General features: G+C 50.7%; 3 protein-coding genes across 7 annotated transcripts; 1 reads left to right on the top strand and 2 right to left on the bottom strand.

Moving 5' to 3' along the window:
• The first annotated feature begins 917 nt into the window (after positions 1–917).
• Positions 918–2,290, top strand: Tlx2 (T cell leukemia homeobox 2). Its single transcript, XM_027943847.2, has 3 exons — positions 918–1,317; positions 1,735–1,972; positions 2,074–2,290. Exons 1-3 carry the CDS (start codon positions 918–920, stop codon positions 2,288–2,290), a joined length of 855 nt encoding a protein of 284 aa, XP_027799648.1.
• Positions 2,291–4,154: 1,864 nt separating this feature from the next.
• On the bottom strand, positions 4,155–11,988 carry Dqx1 (DEAQ-box RNA dependent ATPase 1). Its single transcript, XM_027943841.3, has 11 exons — positions 10,973–11,988; positions 10,547–10,740; positions 9,788–10,172; positions 9,133–9,366; positions 8,948–9,047; positions 8,698–8,856; positions 8,424–8,615; positions 5,693–5,812; positions 5,331–5,521; positions 4,800–4,990; positions 4,155–4,600 (listed from the first exon to the last, which is right to left on the bottom strand). The coding sequence occupies exons 1-11, from the start codon at positions 11,207–11,209 to the stop codon at positions 4,444–4,446; spliced, it is 2,160 nt and encodes a 719-aa protein (XP_027799642.1). The 5' UTR covers positions 11,210–11,988; the 3' UTR covers positions 4,155–4,443.
• A 94-nt stretch (positions 11,989–12,082) lies between these two features.
• Aup1 (AUP1 lipid droplet regulating VLDL assembly factor) lies at positions 12,083–15,153 on the bottom strand. Of its 5 annotated transcripts, XM_027943840.2 has the most exons (12): positions 15,020–15,145; positions 14,802–14,939; positions 14,572–14,722; positions 14,190–14,374; positions 13,880–13,952; positions 13,711–13,784; positions 13,401–13,467; positions 13,203–13,305; positions 12,904–13,023; positions 12,675–12,790; positions 12,371–12,489; positions 12,083–12,267 (listed from the first exon to the last, which is right to left on the bottom strand). In XM_027943840.2, the coding sequence occupies exons 1-12, from the start codon at positions 15,067–15,069 to the stop codon at positions 12,231–12,233; spliced, it is 1,233 nt and encodes a 410-aa protein (XP_027799641.2). In that variant the 5' UTR covers positions 15,070–15,145; the 3' UTR covers positions 12,083–12,230. The 5 variants fall into 5 exon arrangements, with proteins under 5 accessions (XP_027799641.2, XP_071457863.1, XP_071457864.1 ...); XM_071601762.1 differs by lacking the exon at positions 12,904–13,023 and having other exon boundaries at positions 15,020–15,151; XM_071601763.1 differs by lacking the exon at positions 12,371–12,489 and having other exon boundaries at positions 15,020–15,150.
• Positions 15,154–15,210: the final 57 nt, after the last annotated feature.

Below are 15,210 nucleotides of genomic sequence, written 5' to 3' on the forward strand. Positions count from 1 at the left end.
GGACCGGTTGCTCTAAAGGAGAGGTCAGGAGGTACACTAAGGATCAAGAACGCGGAGTGTTTGTCCCCGGACCGAGCCCGCCGAACTCGCCCTGCCATTCCCTTCCCACACCTGTCCTCTTCTTGGGCCTCTAGATCGCGGGTTGCTGTTCCTCAACCACTTCGTACGCAGCCGGGAAGCCTCAACGAGATTTGATCTTAGAGAACACTTAGGTGGGGGTCATAACGAATCCAGGAGTTGGCAAGAAGGACCCATCGGGAGGTGAAGAGTGGGGCCTGGGGAAAGAAGCACCTGCCGAGGAAGCCGGTGAAGCGGAGGCAGCCCAAAGGCGGAGGCCAGAAAGGATGGAGGCGACGTGAGCATCTTGGCTGACTCAGCTGCCCAAGCTCTGGCCCCTCCCGCGCTGAGCCTTGTTCCTAACATCCTCCCCTCCTCTGCCTCCGCCCCGCACATCCCGCCGGGTGTTTGGCGCAAACAGGCGTCCTTTCCCCTTTAACAGTCGGGCCCCGCCCCTGCCCTACCCCCAGCCCCCACTGCCCACCCGGGGCCGGTCTGTCAGTCATTGCCCCAGTCCGAGCTGGCCAACCCTCTCCACCCGAGACTTGGGCAGCGACCTCGGCAGACTAGCGTCCATCTGTGCTTCGGAGCCAGCAAGGGAGCTCGGGGGCCCCGGCGGGCCGCGTTCCTCCGGGATGCGAGCCCCAGTGCAGACGCCCGGCAGGGGCGGGCAGCCGCGAGGCTTTTCCAGGCGCACAGGGTTGCTGCTGTTCTGGGGGGCCCGGCGCCCGGCTGTGGCCAGCCTCGCTGGCCCTTGAGGCCGCTGACCTGGGCGCGCCGCCGCTGGGCTCCCAGAGCTTTATATCTGCGGCACTCTACTTATCCACGGAACCTCCTGAGGTCTTCCCAGGCTCAGACCCATGGAGCCCGCGGTGCTGGCTCCACACAACCTTGCGCACCACGAGCCAATCAGCTTCGGCATCGATCAGATTCTGAGCGGCTCCGAACCCCCGGGGGGTGGCCTAGGCCCGGGTCGTACCGGCCAGAGCCACAGCGAGAGTGCGGCATTCTCGGGTGGATTCCACGGAGCCTCGGGTTATGGCCCTGCAGGTTCTCTGGCCCCGCTGCCCAGCAGCTCCGGAGTGGGGCCGGGTGGCGTGATCCGCGTTCCGGCTCATCGCCCGCTGCCAGTGCCGCCGCCCGCGGGAGGCGCCCCTGCGGTGCCTGGGCCCTCGGGTTTGGGCGGCGCCGGGAGCCTAGCTGGACTCACCTTTCCATGGATGGACAGCGGCCGACGCTTGGCCAAGGATCGGCTCACCGGTGAGGTTGCCCGACGCCTCCAGCGTCATGCCACACTCTGACCCTTTTCCTCTTTTCTTTCTGCTCCAACTCAGGGACCTCTTTTTTACTTCCCCTCAGATTATCTCGGGGGATCCTCCTCCACCCCGGACCTTTTGATCCTGCAGATGAGAGCAATGGGGAGGGAGCTGTCGTCGGTGCCTGTACCGCCCTACCTTGCAATTCCACTGTCCACACTGCGGGGTGGGCAGGGTGAAGTTATGGGGGACATCTCTCCTTACTCATGCGGAGGGCCGTTGCTTCCGATATCCCTTCTTGTCTGGATGCTTCTGCTAATGCTGGGCCGAGCCTGGGGCCCGGGTAAGGACCAGGGTCTCTTCTCAGCGATACCTCGGGCCACCCCGCAAACCCTACCCTGCTCTTTTTTCCTCCCCATAGCAGCGCTGTCGCCCTTCTCTGGGACGCGCCGCATAGGCCACCCTTACCAAAACCGGACCCCCCCGAAGCGGAAGAAGCCGCGCACGTCCTTTTCCCGCTCGCAGGTGCTGGAGCTGGAACGGCGCTTCCTGCGCCAGAAGTACCTGGCCTCGGCCGAGAGGGCGGCGCTGGCAAAGGCCTTGCGCATGACCGACGCACAGGTGAAGACCTGGTTCCAGAACCGACGCACCAAGTGGCGGTGAGCTAGGGCGGACTGGGGCCCGCGGGGCCGGCCAAGTGGCGGTGAGGCGCGGGGTGGGCGAGGACCGCCTCGCTGACCCCGCATCTCCGCCCGCCCAGGCGCCAGACCGCAGAGGAGCGCGAGGCCGAGAGGCACCGCGCGGGTCGGCTGCTCTTGCACCTGCAGCAGGACGCGCTACCACGGCCGCTGCGGCCGCCCCTGCCGCCGGACCCGCTTTGCCTGCACAACTCGTCACTCTTCGCGCTGCAGAATCTGCAGCCTTGGGCCGAAGACAACAAAGTGGCTTCTGTGTCTGGGCTTGCCTCGGTAGTGTGAGCTTCGCCTGCTGGATCCGCCGAGCTCTCTTTACCGGACCAAGGCGCCGCGTGGAACGCCCGTTTCGGGCAGTGGAGCGCGGCTGCTTAGGCCCATGGTTTCCTGGCAGCCGGGTGTATGAGAAGCAGCAGGAATTCAGATTATCGTCGACGGCTCTTTGGCCACCGGGTGGGCTCCCAGGCCCCCACCGAGTAGACTCCCAGGGTGCTCACGCAGGGCTTTTCCCGCCATTTTTCACAGTACCGCATCTAAGCGGCCAGTGGAACCTGAGGTGTGAAAGGGCGGGACCTATAGGTTGATAGCCAATAAGGTGCAGGGAGGGGGATGGGCTGGCCAATGGTAGCTACTCTCTTCAGGGACTAAGGGTTCTGCGGTGAATAGGCTCAGAGCCCTGGACTGAGTACTGAGAGCAGCAAGTGGTGCTGGGAAGGGTTGGCTGCAGCAGGTGCTGTCTAGGGTTACAACAAAGGTGTGAAGAAAGGAAGACAGCAACAACCGAGAAATAATGGAGAAGGTGCTGGAGCGCCAGAATCTGACTGATCACGACAGGGACCAGAGGGTTGTCATGTTGGGCATCTCATCCCTCAACTGTAAAATAATAGCTAAGGATTCCTTCTTGACTTTGAGTCTCATGTTGTACTATGTTCAATCTGCTGGCTGTATTCTCCTTTTCGAGCTTCACAGTGCACTTGGTTGCAGGTGAGAGGAATACTTATACATCAGACAAAATATAACATCTACGAAGAAAATCTGGCTCTGGTGTCCCACAGGGACAGAAAAGGGAGAAGAGGAAACTGGGCAAAATTAATGGGTCCATACTGAGCATAGTGGCACAGGCCTGTAATCCGGGCTATTCAGGAGGCTGAAGGAGAAGGACCACAAGTTAAAGGCAGCCTCGGCAACTTCGAAAGACCCTGTCTCAAAGAAGGGGATGGGATGGGGGGAGGCTAGGGAAGTAGCTCAGTGGTAGATTGAGCTGGGTAGATAGTGCTAGGTTCAATTCCTAGTACCCACGGTGGGAGGGGGATGGAGAGAAAGTTAATGGGCCCAGTGGAATTAGGGTGACCAGAATACTTTGGAAATAATAAGACTAAAAAAAATTAAAGATAATTTCAGATGGGAAACATGGAGAATCAAGAAATCAATGGTGCTGAGGATGATGAAAGGGGGAATTGGGAAGTTTAATAGTAAGATTAACTCTAGGCAAAACGAATGTTAGACCTAGAAAGAATAAATTCTGGAAAAGTATCTTTGAGAGACATAAACTGACATCCCCATACAGATGAATATAGAAAATGATGAGAACAGACAGAATCTCCGAGAGGGTATTCGGAAGAAAAGCAGAGTTCTAAGGATTAAATCTTGTTTTCCAGCCAAATTCCACAAACATATTTATAATGTGCAAGATGATGAAGAATATCAAAGTTAATAGTCCAAGGGCAAAATGGGAGAAGGTATTCATAGCCATAAAGAAAGAATGTTCCTTAAGTGTCAAGTTCAGCCAGAGGCTGCTGGGATGCTTGTTGATGGTGAGCTCAGTGAGGGGATGGTTGTAGTAACTGTCAAGTTTAAAAAGGAGTAAGCTCTAAGTTGTATGACAAAGGAAAGATTCTGTCTGATTCCTCTAGCACTCCCATTCTTCCTCCCCTGGAGGCTGGAATATTGTGACAGAGTAAAGAGAGGCAGGGCCGATGATAGCCAGACTACTCATATTCTGTGCTTATGTTATGTCAGACAGCATAAGGCTTGACCAGGGGTGGGAGCCAGGCAAGAGGTTCCAGGAGTTGGCCCCAGATCTTTGAAATGATGTCATTTCTTCATGCTTGTTGTACATTCTGCTGCAAAATCAAAATCAAACTTGGCATCATAGAAAAATCTTTTATAGATCAAAAGGGAGTACAAGAATGGATCTGACATAACTTGGTAGAATGGGGAGCATGTCAGTCCCTGGCAAATAAGGAAAGCAACAAGAAGGCTAAGGGAAGGATTCTACCCAATATAGATTGTGGCTTACCCCATTCCCTCTACTCCTTTTAGATTCCAGAATTTACATTGACCTTAAACTCTGGCTTTCTAAATCTAGTTGTCTGCTTTGGTGTTAGCCTGAAGGAGGACCATGAGTTGAGCTCAGCTCTAATCCTTAGGTAGGCAGGTCACTGCAGGACACAGGCATCTCTGAACTCCTGGGTGGAGGAAGATTCACTCTCTGCCGATGAATCTGCCATTTCTTTCCTCAATTGGTTCAGGAGATCTCTGCTCTCACTGGGGGGCAAGTTACTCAGGAAATATGGAGGGGCCAACTCCACCAACCTGACAGAGAGAATCATAACAAGATAAGCACTATCTTCTCTTATAAAGCAGACTCTTGAACTTCCTACAACCCCTTCCATGAGCCCTCTCCCCTCAAACCACTAAGATCTCTTCTTCTTAAGTCTCTCTAACTTCACAGTTTTAGTTTTGGTCCCAGGTAGAGGAATGGGCAGTGCAGGAGGTGTGTCAGGAAACTCACATCTGAGGTTGAATTTCAGAAACAATGGAAAGGCAGTTGTCTTTGGATATGGAGAAACTGTGGTATAGCACCCATTGTGGGGGTCTGGCTGGAGGACGTCGATTTTGGTAGCAGCAATTTGAGGAGAGCTGGGCCACATGCTTATGGGTTAGGAGCAGATAATTTCCAGTCCCATCTGTGTCTCGGGCCACCTCATTGAAAGACAAAGATATTGAAGGAATAAGTAAACAGAAGAGGCAGAGAGTAGAAAAAAGACAAGGGGGCCGAGAAAGAATTAGTAGGGGTAGTGAGAGTTTTAAAAGTAAAAATATTACCTTTGGGTGTTGTCTCTACATATGGTATTTCCATAGTCCCTTGTACTCCAAAAACTCAGAGGAATAGTCCCTCTTGGTTTTATATATTCTGAATGGTACTTGCACATAAATATCTGTCTCCTCTGTGTTTATCATTCTCACCCCAAATTTCAGAGGTAGCATATAAATATCTGTCTCCTCTGTGTTTATCATTCTCACCCCAAACCTTTCCCCTAACCTTGAGGAAGTATCCTGACACCAGTGCTTTCTGAAGGTTTCTGCGATTTTGTTCAGAGCCAAAGGCTGGTTGGGTCAAGGGAAGTTCAATTTGCTGCATGAGTTCTTGGAGCTCTCCCCGAAGTTTACAGGCTTGGCACAATGCTGCCCAGTTTAGACCCCGAGCCTGACACCAAGCCTCATTTGCTCCACCTAGGAGAGGAAAGAGACCAGCTACAACTGACGTCCTTGAGGCCTCCTAAAGGATACAACCTATGGCCAAAAGGCCTCCTCTTCCTGAGCTCAGAGATCTGTCAGATGGTTGCACACCACTTTCCTTTTTGAAAAATCTGGGATTAAGAAGGAGCAAAGTGGGCCACTCACTTTGTATAAACGCTTCATAAACCTGGATCAGAGAGCTGTGGTCACCATCGGGGTGTTCCAGACCCCGACGCAAGGCAGCTTCTTCCGCACACAGTGGAGGACGAGTAAACCCAGGGGCAACTGGAGGTTGAAGAGAGGAAGGTGGTTTGAGGGAATGAGAAAGGATAGTAGTACAGGTCTAATATTTAAAAGGTACAAATGCCCCTTTGGGAATTTTATTCAAAAAACATTGGTAACTTCTGCATACTCTGCACTTTATTAGACACTAGGGATTAACACAGTTGGCCTCCATATCTATGGGTTCTACATCTGTGAACTCAAACAACTGTGGATCAAAAATATTCAGAAAAAAACTGCATCTAAACAGAAAATGTATGGTCTTTTTTTGGTTATAATTCCTTAAAAATATAGTATTTACATTGTATTTGGTTTTATAAGTAATCTAGAGATGATTTAGGATATATAGGAGGATGTGCATGGTTTACATGTAAATGCTATGCCATATATATATATATATATATATATTTTAAATATTGTTGATAGAACTTTATTTATTTATTTTGTTTTTTATTTGTATGTTGTGCCTCATGCATACCAGGCAAGTGTGCTATCGCTGAGCCCAGCCCCAGCCTCATATGCCATTTTATTATAAAAGACATAGGCATCAGTGGATTTGGGTATCCACAGTGGGTCCAGGAACCAATCTCCCATGGATTCTGAGGAATGGCTGTAAATGAAGGAGTCTCTTGCCCTCAAGAAGATTAATTGGTGGGAGAGACCAACAAGCAAGCAGACTTGATAAGTATGATAGGTATATATATATACTACTTTGGAAACACAGAAGAGGGCAGCTTTGGGTGATAGGAGCATGATATAAGAGAAAAGGTGATATAAGAGAAAAGGATGAGGGCTTTGGGGCTAATTTTTGAAATTCTGAATAGGAATTATTAGTTCAGTGGGGATATTTGAGGCTTTGGGAACAGCATGACTATTAATCAAGGTTAACAACATGGCACATTGGGGAACTGTAAGCCACCTGAGGCAATGGCATGTGGCAGAATAGCAGGAGCTAAAGCTAAAGGTAGGTATATGCAAGGTCATGAGAGTCTGAATGTGTTGTGCGAAGAAGTTTTTTAGGGGTGTGTGTGTGTGTGTGTGTGTGTGTGTGTGTGTGAGAGAGAGAGAGAGAGAGAGAGAGACCAGGGATTGATCCCAGGAGAACTTTTTACCACTAAGCTGCATCCCCAGCCCTCCCCCCACCTTTTCTCTTTGATACCGGGTCTCACAGAGTTGCTGAGGATGACCTCAAACTTATGATCCGCTTCCTCAAGTTGGTGGAGTTACAGATGTGTACCTACATATATCTTGAAGGTAAAGAATAGCTGTTGAAGGTTGTAGCTGGGGTTTTAGCTCAGTGGTAGAGTGCTTGCCTAGCATGCATGATGCACTGGGTTTGAGCCTCAGCACCACATAAAAATAAATAAATAAATAAAGGTATTGTATTCATCTACAACTAAAAAAAATTAAAAAGAATAGCTGTTAAAGAGGAATTTTTTAATAAGGGGGTCCATACATTTGAAAATATTCACATGACTAGTTAGGAGACTACTAATTCAGTGAGCAATGAGGACCTAACATTGGCACTGACAGTGAATATGCAGAGGAATGGATTAATTAAAAATGATATTTATAAAATAAAAATAAAAAAACCTGCAGAAAGATTATTTTAGAATTATGGTAGTAGAGGAGCAGAGGTGATGGTATTATCTGAAATTGAGAATCCAAAGAGAGGAAAAAATTTTGTGGTGATGGGTAAAGGAGTAGCTTAATAGGGTCGTGAGTTCAGATACCATGGACTATTCTGGTAGAAATGTCCAACAGAAAATGGGTCTCTCTTCTTCTCCTTTCCCTCTATCTTTCCCTCCTCCTTCCCTCTCCCTCTACAAGAATGGTACTGGCAGAGAGATACGAGGCACAAAGTTTAGATATTTTAAGTATAAAGGCAGAGTTTCAAACCATGAGTGTGGATAAACTTGCTTAGAGTTTGGTGAATGAGAAGACACAAAGACCAAGGATAGAATCCTGAGGACCAATTTACAATGGATGAACAGAGAATAAGGGAGTCCAAGGAATAGATGAGTGGCACCACAGAAGCCTAGGGAGGAAGCAGTTTCAAAGTGGGAGTGGTCAGCACTTTCGCATCAGAAGGTCACGAATAAAGGCTTAGAAGTCTCCATTTTGAGTTTGTGTATCTGGAAGGTCACTGGTAAGTTGAAAGCTGATATGTGGGCCTGCAATGATAATCCAGTGGTGAGCAACACATTATATAGAATGAGATAGATCATGTTGTATAGCTGAAGAGGCAGAGGTGTGTGGATTTCAGTAATAAGACAGAGATGTAAGCAAGAAGAGAAGTAAGAAGCAGCAGAGAGAAAAGGCTGCAGAAATTAGAGGGATAGGTGATTATGCCCTGTAGGAGGTGGGAACTAGAGCACAGAGGAAAGGACAAGTCTTAGGAGCACTAAAACACAAGAGGAAGGGTTGCAGTGACCACACAAGCAGTGATTTATAGGAGTGAGGGACTGGGGGTGTAGCTCAGTGGTAAAGCACTTGTCTAGCCTGGCTTCTATCCCCAGCACCACACACACACACACACACACACACACACACACCCCAGACTAACAAGTGATATAATTTTTAACCCCTTTGTGGCTTAAAGCTATAAATATACCAGTGAGCATGGCAGCAAGGGTGAGCATCTCATCTACGCAGTCAAACTCGCAGGAGGCCAGCAGGGCTTTGGCCAGCTCAGGGGACAGGGGAAACTCTGATAGGATGACTCCCAGGTCTGATAGGTCCCCATCATCATCCAGAGCTGCCAGATAGTCTAAGTCTTCCAGTGCCTGCATCAATGCTTCTGGAGCTGGTGAGGAAACAGAGCTTAGAGGGTGTAAAGTCTGAGCAGGCAGGTCAGAGAGCAGCACTTGAGCAGGACTGGTGCTCACCAGGCCGGTCCAGGAAGTGGCACTCCCCTGGCTCTGCAATCTGTCTCCTCTTTAGTAGTAACACCAGGGGACTCAGATTCTCTTCACACACCCTGGGTTGTGGCAGTGGGGGAGCCTCTAGTTCTAGGAAGGACTGAGGGTACAGGCAGAGGCAGGACCCTGAGGGGAGAAAGACCTGGGAAAGTAGATTTCTCAGGGCTGATGTGCTATGACTGCTCTGCTTGATCTCATTGAGGGTAAAGGTTCTTACCTGGTGGGAACCCTCTTGCTCGAAGTCGTCTTGCCTCTGCCTGACACTTGCTAATTGGTCTTAATACTTGTGATTCTGCCCGGATCCGAGGATTGTAAACCTGTTGTCCACCCCCCAACCAAAGTCAGTACAGATCAGAGTGGGCCATTTGTCTTTAGTCCCACTCCCCCTTATCTCTCACTCACACTTCGAAGCTCCAGTCCTGAATCAATGACATGACGGATAGAAGGAAGGGAGAAAGAGAAGTCAGCCAGCCAATGAGTGACCACAACTTTCCGGGCACCCATGTCTGTGTCCTCATATACAGCCTGTATCGCTTGGCCACAGCCTGGATGAAGGGGCAGCACCCGTGGTTGAGGTCCTGGGAGAGCTAAGGTCCCCACTTTCCTGGACAAGGATTCACAGCACAGGGAAATTTCCTGAAGAGAGGGGCAGGCTATTAGGGCAGTTCTCACCTTTTAGGGGGAGTCAGAAACCCCTTTGTCAAACTGATGGAAACTATGGCCCTTCACTCTGAAAACTGTATATACTCAGAAAGTTGGGGATGTTATCATTTCAGTTCACTGAACCATAAATCCCTGCGTTAGAAATCAAAAAGTGGGTGGCAGCTCTATCCTGAAATCCTTGGTGTTTTCCCTAAGACCCCAGCAGAGTAAATACCACCACTCCAGTATCCCATTCCCTCAGGACAGGAAGGCATACATGATTACTTTTTTTTTTTTTTTTGCAGTATTGGGAATCAAACCCAGGGCCTCATGTATGCTATGCAAGCCCTCTACCATTGAGCTACATTGTCAGCCTAAGCATTTTTTTTTTTTTTTTGTAATCCCATTATTTTACCTCCTCACTGGACAGGTACACAAGCACATCTCCTGGAACCTCCTTTTGACACAACTCAAGCACAGCTTGGCAGGCAGCTTCCACCGGATCAGTAGGGATAGTGTCTCTGTAGACAGGGGTGGGACTCCCACCAGGCTCTTTGGGTATATACACAGTAGGAGGATTGCCCCAGAAGGCCTGGAGCTTAGGTTCAAGGGCTGGGTCGGTAACCACAACCACTTTAGGGTCCCCTGGAAGATTTCTCAGCTTGATATCTCGCAGCAGCCCCTGAAGTGAGTCTGAGGCCACCGACCGCTCTTGAGCCTCATCCAGCACCAGCACACCCCAGCCTCCAATGCCCCGGGATGAGGCCACCTCCTGCAGAAGCAGCCTGTCCCAGCAGAACCTGTTGACATTGGTAGTAGGCAGAGGAATCAGGATGGACACTGATTGGTCCTAGAAGTCCAGGGGAACCTCTCCTCAAGGGACCTGGATTTTGATATTGAGAGTCAGAAAAAGATACTGTGACTGACTTTCTGAGCTTGGGGAGTTATAACTATGACACCTCAACTCCACTGAGGACATCTGGTTCATAAACAGGGAAGTTAGATTTTCAAGGTGAATGTGACGGGAACTCACATTCCTGGCTGGAACTCAGAGGCTTAATTTAATAGTTGTACTGTGCATGATTTAAAAGGGTGAACTGGGTTGGGGAAGGGTATGGACATTTCTACTTGGTGAAGGAAATTAGATTCAGGTCAGGCCTGCAAAGGACCCCACCTGAGCAGGGTGTCAGACTCTGCGCAGTTCTCCTGAGGGATGCTGTATCCAACCTCATGACCCAGAGTCAGGTCCATCTCATCAGCAACCTGCACAGCCAAGCTCAGGGCTGCCAGAGGGTAAGGCTGAGTGACAGTAACCTGGCCGTTCTGGAACCCTCTGGCTAATGCAAACTCTGCACACCACTGAGGGATCTGGGGTAGGGGTAGAAAAGGAAAATCGGTCAGAGATAGAGGGATTCAGTCAGAAGTGCTGGGGAGGGCCTACGGCCAGGGCTCCTGATTTGGGGAGTCCTTGGTTCTTTACCAGCATAGCCCATCTCCCTTTGCCCAACTCCCCTGTAGCCCCGCACAACCCATCCCTTACCTAGAAAAAGGCCAAATTCCTTAGCCCCTCCCCTTGTCCATTCCCAGAATCTCCCACCACCTGGGTGCTCTTGCCAGAGCCAGGCTCTCCAGACACTAGCACCACTCCAGTGGGGCTGCTCTCCAAATGCTCCAAGAAGGTGAAGCGAGCAGCCCAGATGGGCAAGGCTCGGCGCTGCTCAAGCAGCTCGTAGTAGCGGGAAGAAAAGGGAAGCCCATCAAAGGGGTTTACAGCCAATTCAGACTCCCCAGGACTTGGGCTAGACTCTTCTGCCAGCCTAGGAGGCTGAGAGGCCATGGTGGCTATCCGGCAGAACCTAAAGGAGGCAGGGCAGCTAGTAAGACCTCATATTTGGTGTCTGACACCATCTTCCCACCTCACCGGATTCCTAACTTCTACCCTCAGGTAATAAGGCCCCAGGGTCCATTCTTTCCAGCATTTCTTGTTTGCTGGGAGACAGTGCTAGGTGTTTCTAAGGAACCATAGATAGTTAACTTTTAACCTGTAGTAAAAATCTTGTAACACAGGGGTTCTTGGGGGCAGCAGGAATGAGACATAATAACCTGCTGGAAGTTCCCAAGAAGAAAATAAATAATATGAGGGGTGGGGGCAGGACAGCAGGGTCACAAGAATCTTGGATTCAAACCTGCTTGCAGCTGTGAGACGCCTCAGGACGGCAGCCGGTTCCAAACCTACCCAACCAACCCTGACCTGCTTGAAGTACAAAGGTAAGTTCCGGTTCCACCCTTAGGCTAGGCTCAAACTCCAATCCTAAAGTTTGCTTTTAGGGTGGGGCCATTTGCTCCACTTGATTTAACCTATCCAGGAACCTATGGAAAACAGGCTTCTACCAAGACACTGAGCATGTGTGAACTCGAGAGTCCTGTGTTTGTGAAAGACATTCTGGGACTTGTAGTTTTACAGCAGCAGCTTTACAAACCTGTGTATTCATACAGTGCTGAACATCCAAGCTGGGGTCCAGCTGCTGCCTATCTTCATTTTATTTACACTTTCTCAGGATCACTTATTTTTTGGCATGAGATGATTTCGAACAGTTCCATTCTAGCCACCCCTCACAAACCTACAAGGAGACTTACCCGTGTACCCTCTAACCAAGGGAAAAGGAACCTGCTCATGGGGCTTTTGAAACCCAGAGAGGCAACAGAGACCTTGAGTGAAAACCCTGAATTTAATGTGAGATTGGGGGAGCCCCATCCCTCCCTTTTTACCACCCACTCATCCGGCCTTTTGTGAGTTGGGTGAGGGCTGCCCCCAGTCTCCGTCCTGTGGCTCTGGGTGCCATCCTGTTCCTTTGAGCTCAGTCAGCCTCCTGGGCCTGTCTCTCTCTGAATCTCCTGTGGGACACAGGGAGAGACATTGTGTAGGCTTTGTCACATTAGCTCCATAATGCCCTTTGCAACTTGCCCCTTCTTACTCATTGTCCTCTATCCCCCTCACCTTCTTGCATATTCATATAGTGCCTGCTTGCGCTCCTGTAGGCTCTCCTGACGGGCCCAGGAAGACTTGGCAAATGTTAGGGCTGTGGGTTGAGGGGTCACCAGGCCAGAGCTGGGGAACTGAGGTGATCACAATGTCAGAGGGCTTGCGAAGTCATCATCATTAAACACGCATCGAATGCCTACTTTGCAAGAGAGGCACTGTGCTAGGGTCTCAGGATCAAAAAGAGAAACTAGGGATAGGGTATATGTAGACTGCCCCAACCTACCCTAAATCTTGGACTTGACCACTTCCTGGGTCTCACCTTTGGGGTGGAGGCTGTGGGCAGAGACTGAGTTCCCTCAGTGATGTCTTCAGGCATGAAAGCCACAGCCCCCTCAAGCAGATTAGTGATGGTCAAGTCTACACAGCCAGTTCTAGCTGGGAAGAAAGGAAGAGAGGAGAAGGGAGTCCATTCCCTGCTCATCTTCTTCCTTCACAACCCACTTTTCCTCCTTGTGTTTGTCACTGTGTGTGGCCACCCTTTCCCATACCCAGGTCTCTCTGGATGACACCCAGTGGCACATGGGGCAAAACTTCCTTGACTCTCTGAGCCAGAGTTGCCAGTTGTGCATCAGGAGAAGGGCCAGGAGAGGGAGGGAAAGAAGACTGGGCTGCAGGAAAAAAAAAAAAAAAAAGGAAAAACAGAAAAAATCAGATACATGGTAAACAGAGAACTAGGAAGGAGGAGAGGCTGACTAGCTCAGAAATAGGAAATCACAATAGGCTGAAACAAAACAAAATGAACAAACAAAAACAAAATCAAAAAGCTTTGTGTATAGAGGAAACACACCTGACTGGGGGCGCAGTCTGGGGTGTCTTTGTCGCTTCATGTGTTCTGCTTTGTCTGCTGGTGTGAGGCGTGTCCCTGTTTGTCCCAATTCCTTGGCCAACAACTAGGAAATTTGCAAGGTTTTAAGTGTCAAGACCTTAAGACCTCCTACTCCTCTCCCCAAGGAGGTACTTCCACCCTGCCTGTGTACCCTACCACCTGTTGTACTCGAAGTGCAAACTCCTCATTCCCCTCCCCCAGCTGGCGATGAACAGGATGAAGCCACCTGCAAAAAACAATCCAGTGCCATATTAGGGAACTCAGCATAGAGACTGTCATCTCTTCCTTACTTTGGTACCTCTTTTCATGGGACAGTGATGGTGAGGGTGGGGAAATAGTAAATGTTATTGCCTCTGTGGTTGAACTTTGATAATAAAAAATCTACAAATGGACAGAGCAGAGGCCACTACGTCCTTGACCTTGAGGTAAGCCTCTTCCCCAGCCACCAAAAAGCGAGGACAGTTAATACCTTACTTGATACACCGTGAAAGGGACGAAAAGTGACCACAGCAGTTCTGAGACCCAGGAGGCATCTGACACCGTCTGAGGGGAGGGTATGAAGTGAGGCCTAAGCCAAGACCAGGGGTGGGAAAGTTCCCCTCCAAACCCCAGAGATTCCCTGTCTAGCACACACTCACCACAGAGACCAGGGGTCTCTGAACTTGCAAGGTAAGAGGCTGTACCACATCCTGGATAGAAAATGGCCAGGAACTAGAAGAGAAAAGAGAGACTAGGATGGGAGTCCAGTTAGCCCAGCCAGCAATACCCAACTTAGAACAGTAAATGGTCCAGCTGCACAAGCAGATAAACAAGGAAGAGATCCAGGGAAAGAACTAAAAATGACAAAAAAAGGGAATGAACTAGGACTGAATGGGACAGGCTGAAAGTTTTGAAAACTAAGTGCCCACGAGCTCAACCAGTTGGAGCCAGATATCTGTGCTCACTCACCTGAAGCGCAGGAGACCTTCCCGGCCATTGGTGGCCTCTTCCTCAGGAAACAGCAGTAGAGGGGTAGGGGGAAGTCTCGTAGAAGCACAGAATCTCTTGAGTGACTCCACCAACTCCCCCTGCCTATCCATTTCCATGAAGCCCCGAGACCAGCACACAAAGCTGGGGGGACTGTTGAGCAAAGGCTGGGAAACGGGAGGAGAGAAAGCAAGAAGAATGGAAGGAAATGAGAAAATAAATGAGATAAGGGGTAGTGGAGTGGGGTCAGGGGCAAGGCTCAGTATCTCCCAAGAGAAACCCCAAGCCGGGAGAGGTGAGCCTTGAGACTGGGCCCAGTGATCTACCCGGTGGCGATCGGGGCCTCGCTCCCGCCCCCACTCACGGTGCTACAGGTGGTGAGCAGGTTGACTATGTTGTGATCGAAAGGTGTCACGTGGTTGGAAATGAGGACCCTGACGCGGTGATCCCTAAGTCCGGAGTCCTCCTGCCGAGCCACCAGCCCCAGCACTGCACACATGGTCCGTACCACGAACCTGGGAATACAGGCTGTGGTGACTGTGCGACCTCCGGCCGGTCCCGGCCCAGAGACTCCCAGAGTGCCCGAGTCGGAACCTGCGAAGGACGCTGTCCGGCAGCGCGCAGCTGACCAGGAAGACGTGGATCCCCAGAAAGAGACGCAGGACGAGGAGGCAGAACCCGATGGGCGCGTAGAGCAGCAGCGCGAGGAGCAGGAAGCCGTCACCTGGGAGCCTGGGGGCGAAAGGCGAGGTGATCAAGTGCCGAAGGCCGAGAGGACGCGGGAGCCGGCCTCTTCTCTTTGGAGCTCTTACCGGTGCGAGTCAAAGAGCCGCTCCGGCCCCGGGGCCGGGGGAGGCTCCATCGCAGCTGCTTCAAGGAAGCCCTGCCGCCGCCGCTGCCGCCATCTTCGCGCCGGGCCGCAGGGGCTCCTGGGAAGGCGGAGTCTTGGGGCATCAGCCCGGGTGCCGGGACTGGAAGTCCGAGGCGCCCCGGAAGGGCTAGC

This window comes from Marmota flaviventris, chromosome 14 (assembly GCF_047511675.1).
Source record: "Marmota flaviventris isolate mMarFla1 chromosome 14, mMarFla1.hap1, whole genome shotgun sequence".
Taxonomy (NCBI): domain Eukaryota; kingdom Metazoa; phylum Chordata; class Mammalia; order Rodentia; family Sciuridae; genus Marmota; species Marmota flaviventris.

Excerpts from the sequence above, each read along its gene's own strand:
- Tlx2 (XM_027943847.2), top strand. The coding sequence starts at position 918 with ATGGAGCCCGCGGTGCTGGCTCCACACAACCTTGCGCACCACGAGCCA. Across the intron at positions 1,318-1,734 it reads GGCCAAGGATCGGCTCACCG|CAGCGCTGTCGCCCTTCTCT; the intron begins GTGAGGTTGCCC and ends TCCTCCCCATAG. Across the intron at positions 1,973-2,073 it reads AACCGACGCACCAAGTGGCG|GCGCCAGACCGCAGAGGAGC; the intron begins GTGAGCTAGGGC and ends CCGCCCGCCCAG.
- Dqx1 (XM_027943841.3), bottom strand. The coding sequence starts at position 11,209 with ATGGCCTCTCAGCCTCCTAGGCTGGCAGAAGAGTCTAGCCCAAGTCCT. Across the intron at positions 5,813-8,423 it reads CCTTGCTGCCATGCTCACTG|TTGCCCCTGGGTTTACTCGT; the intron begins GTATATTTATAG and ends TTCAACCTCCAG. Across the intron at positions 5,522-5,692 it reads TTATGAAGCGTTTATACAAA|GTGGAGCAAATGAGGCTTGG; the intron begins GTGAGTGGCCCA and ends TTCCTCTCCTAG.
- Aup1 (XM_027943840.2), bottom strand. The coding sequence starts at position 15,069 with ATGGAGCCTCCCCCGGCCCCGGGGCCGGAGCGGCTCTTTGACTCGCAC. Across the intron at positions 13,785-13,879 it reads AGAGACCCCTGGTCTCTGTG|ACGGTGTCAGATGCCTCCTG; the intron begins GTGAGTGTGTGC and ends CCCTCCCCTCAG. Across the intron at positions 13,468-13,710 it reads TTCACGGTGTATCAAGTAAG|GTGGCTTCATCCTGTTCATC; the intron begins GTATTAACTGTC and ends TGTTTTTTGCAG.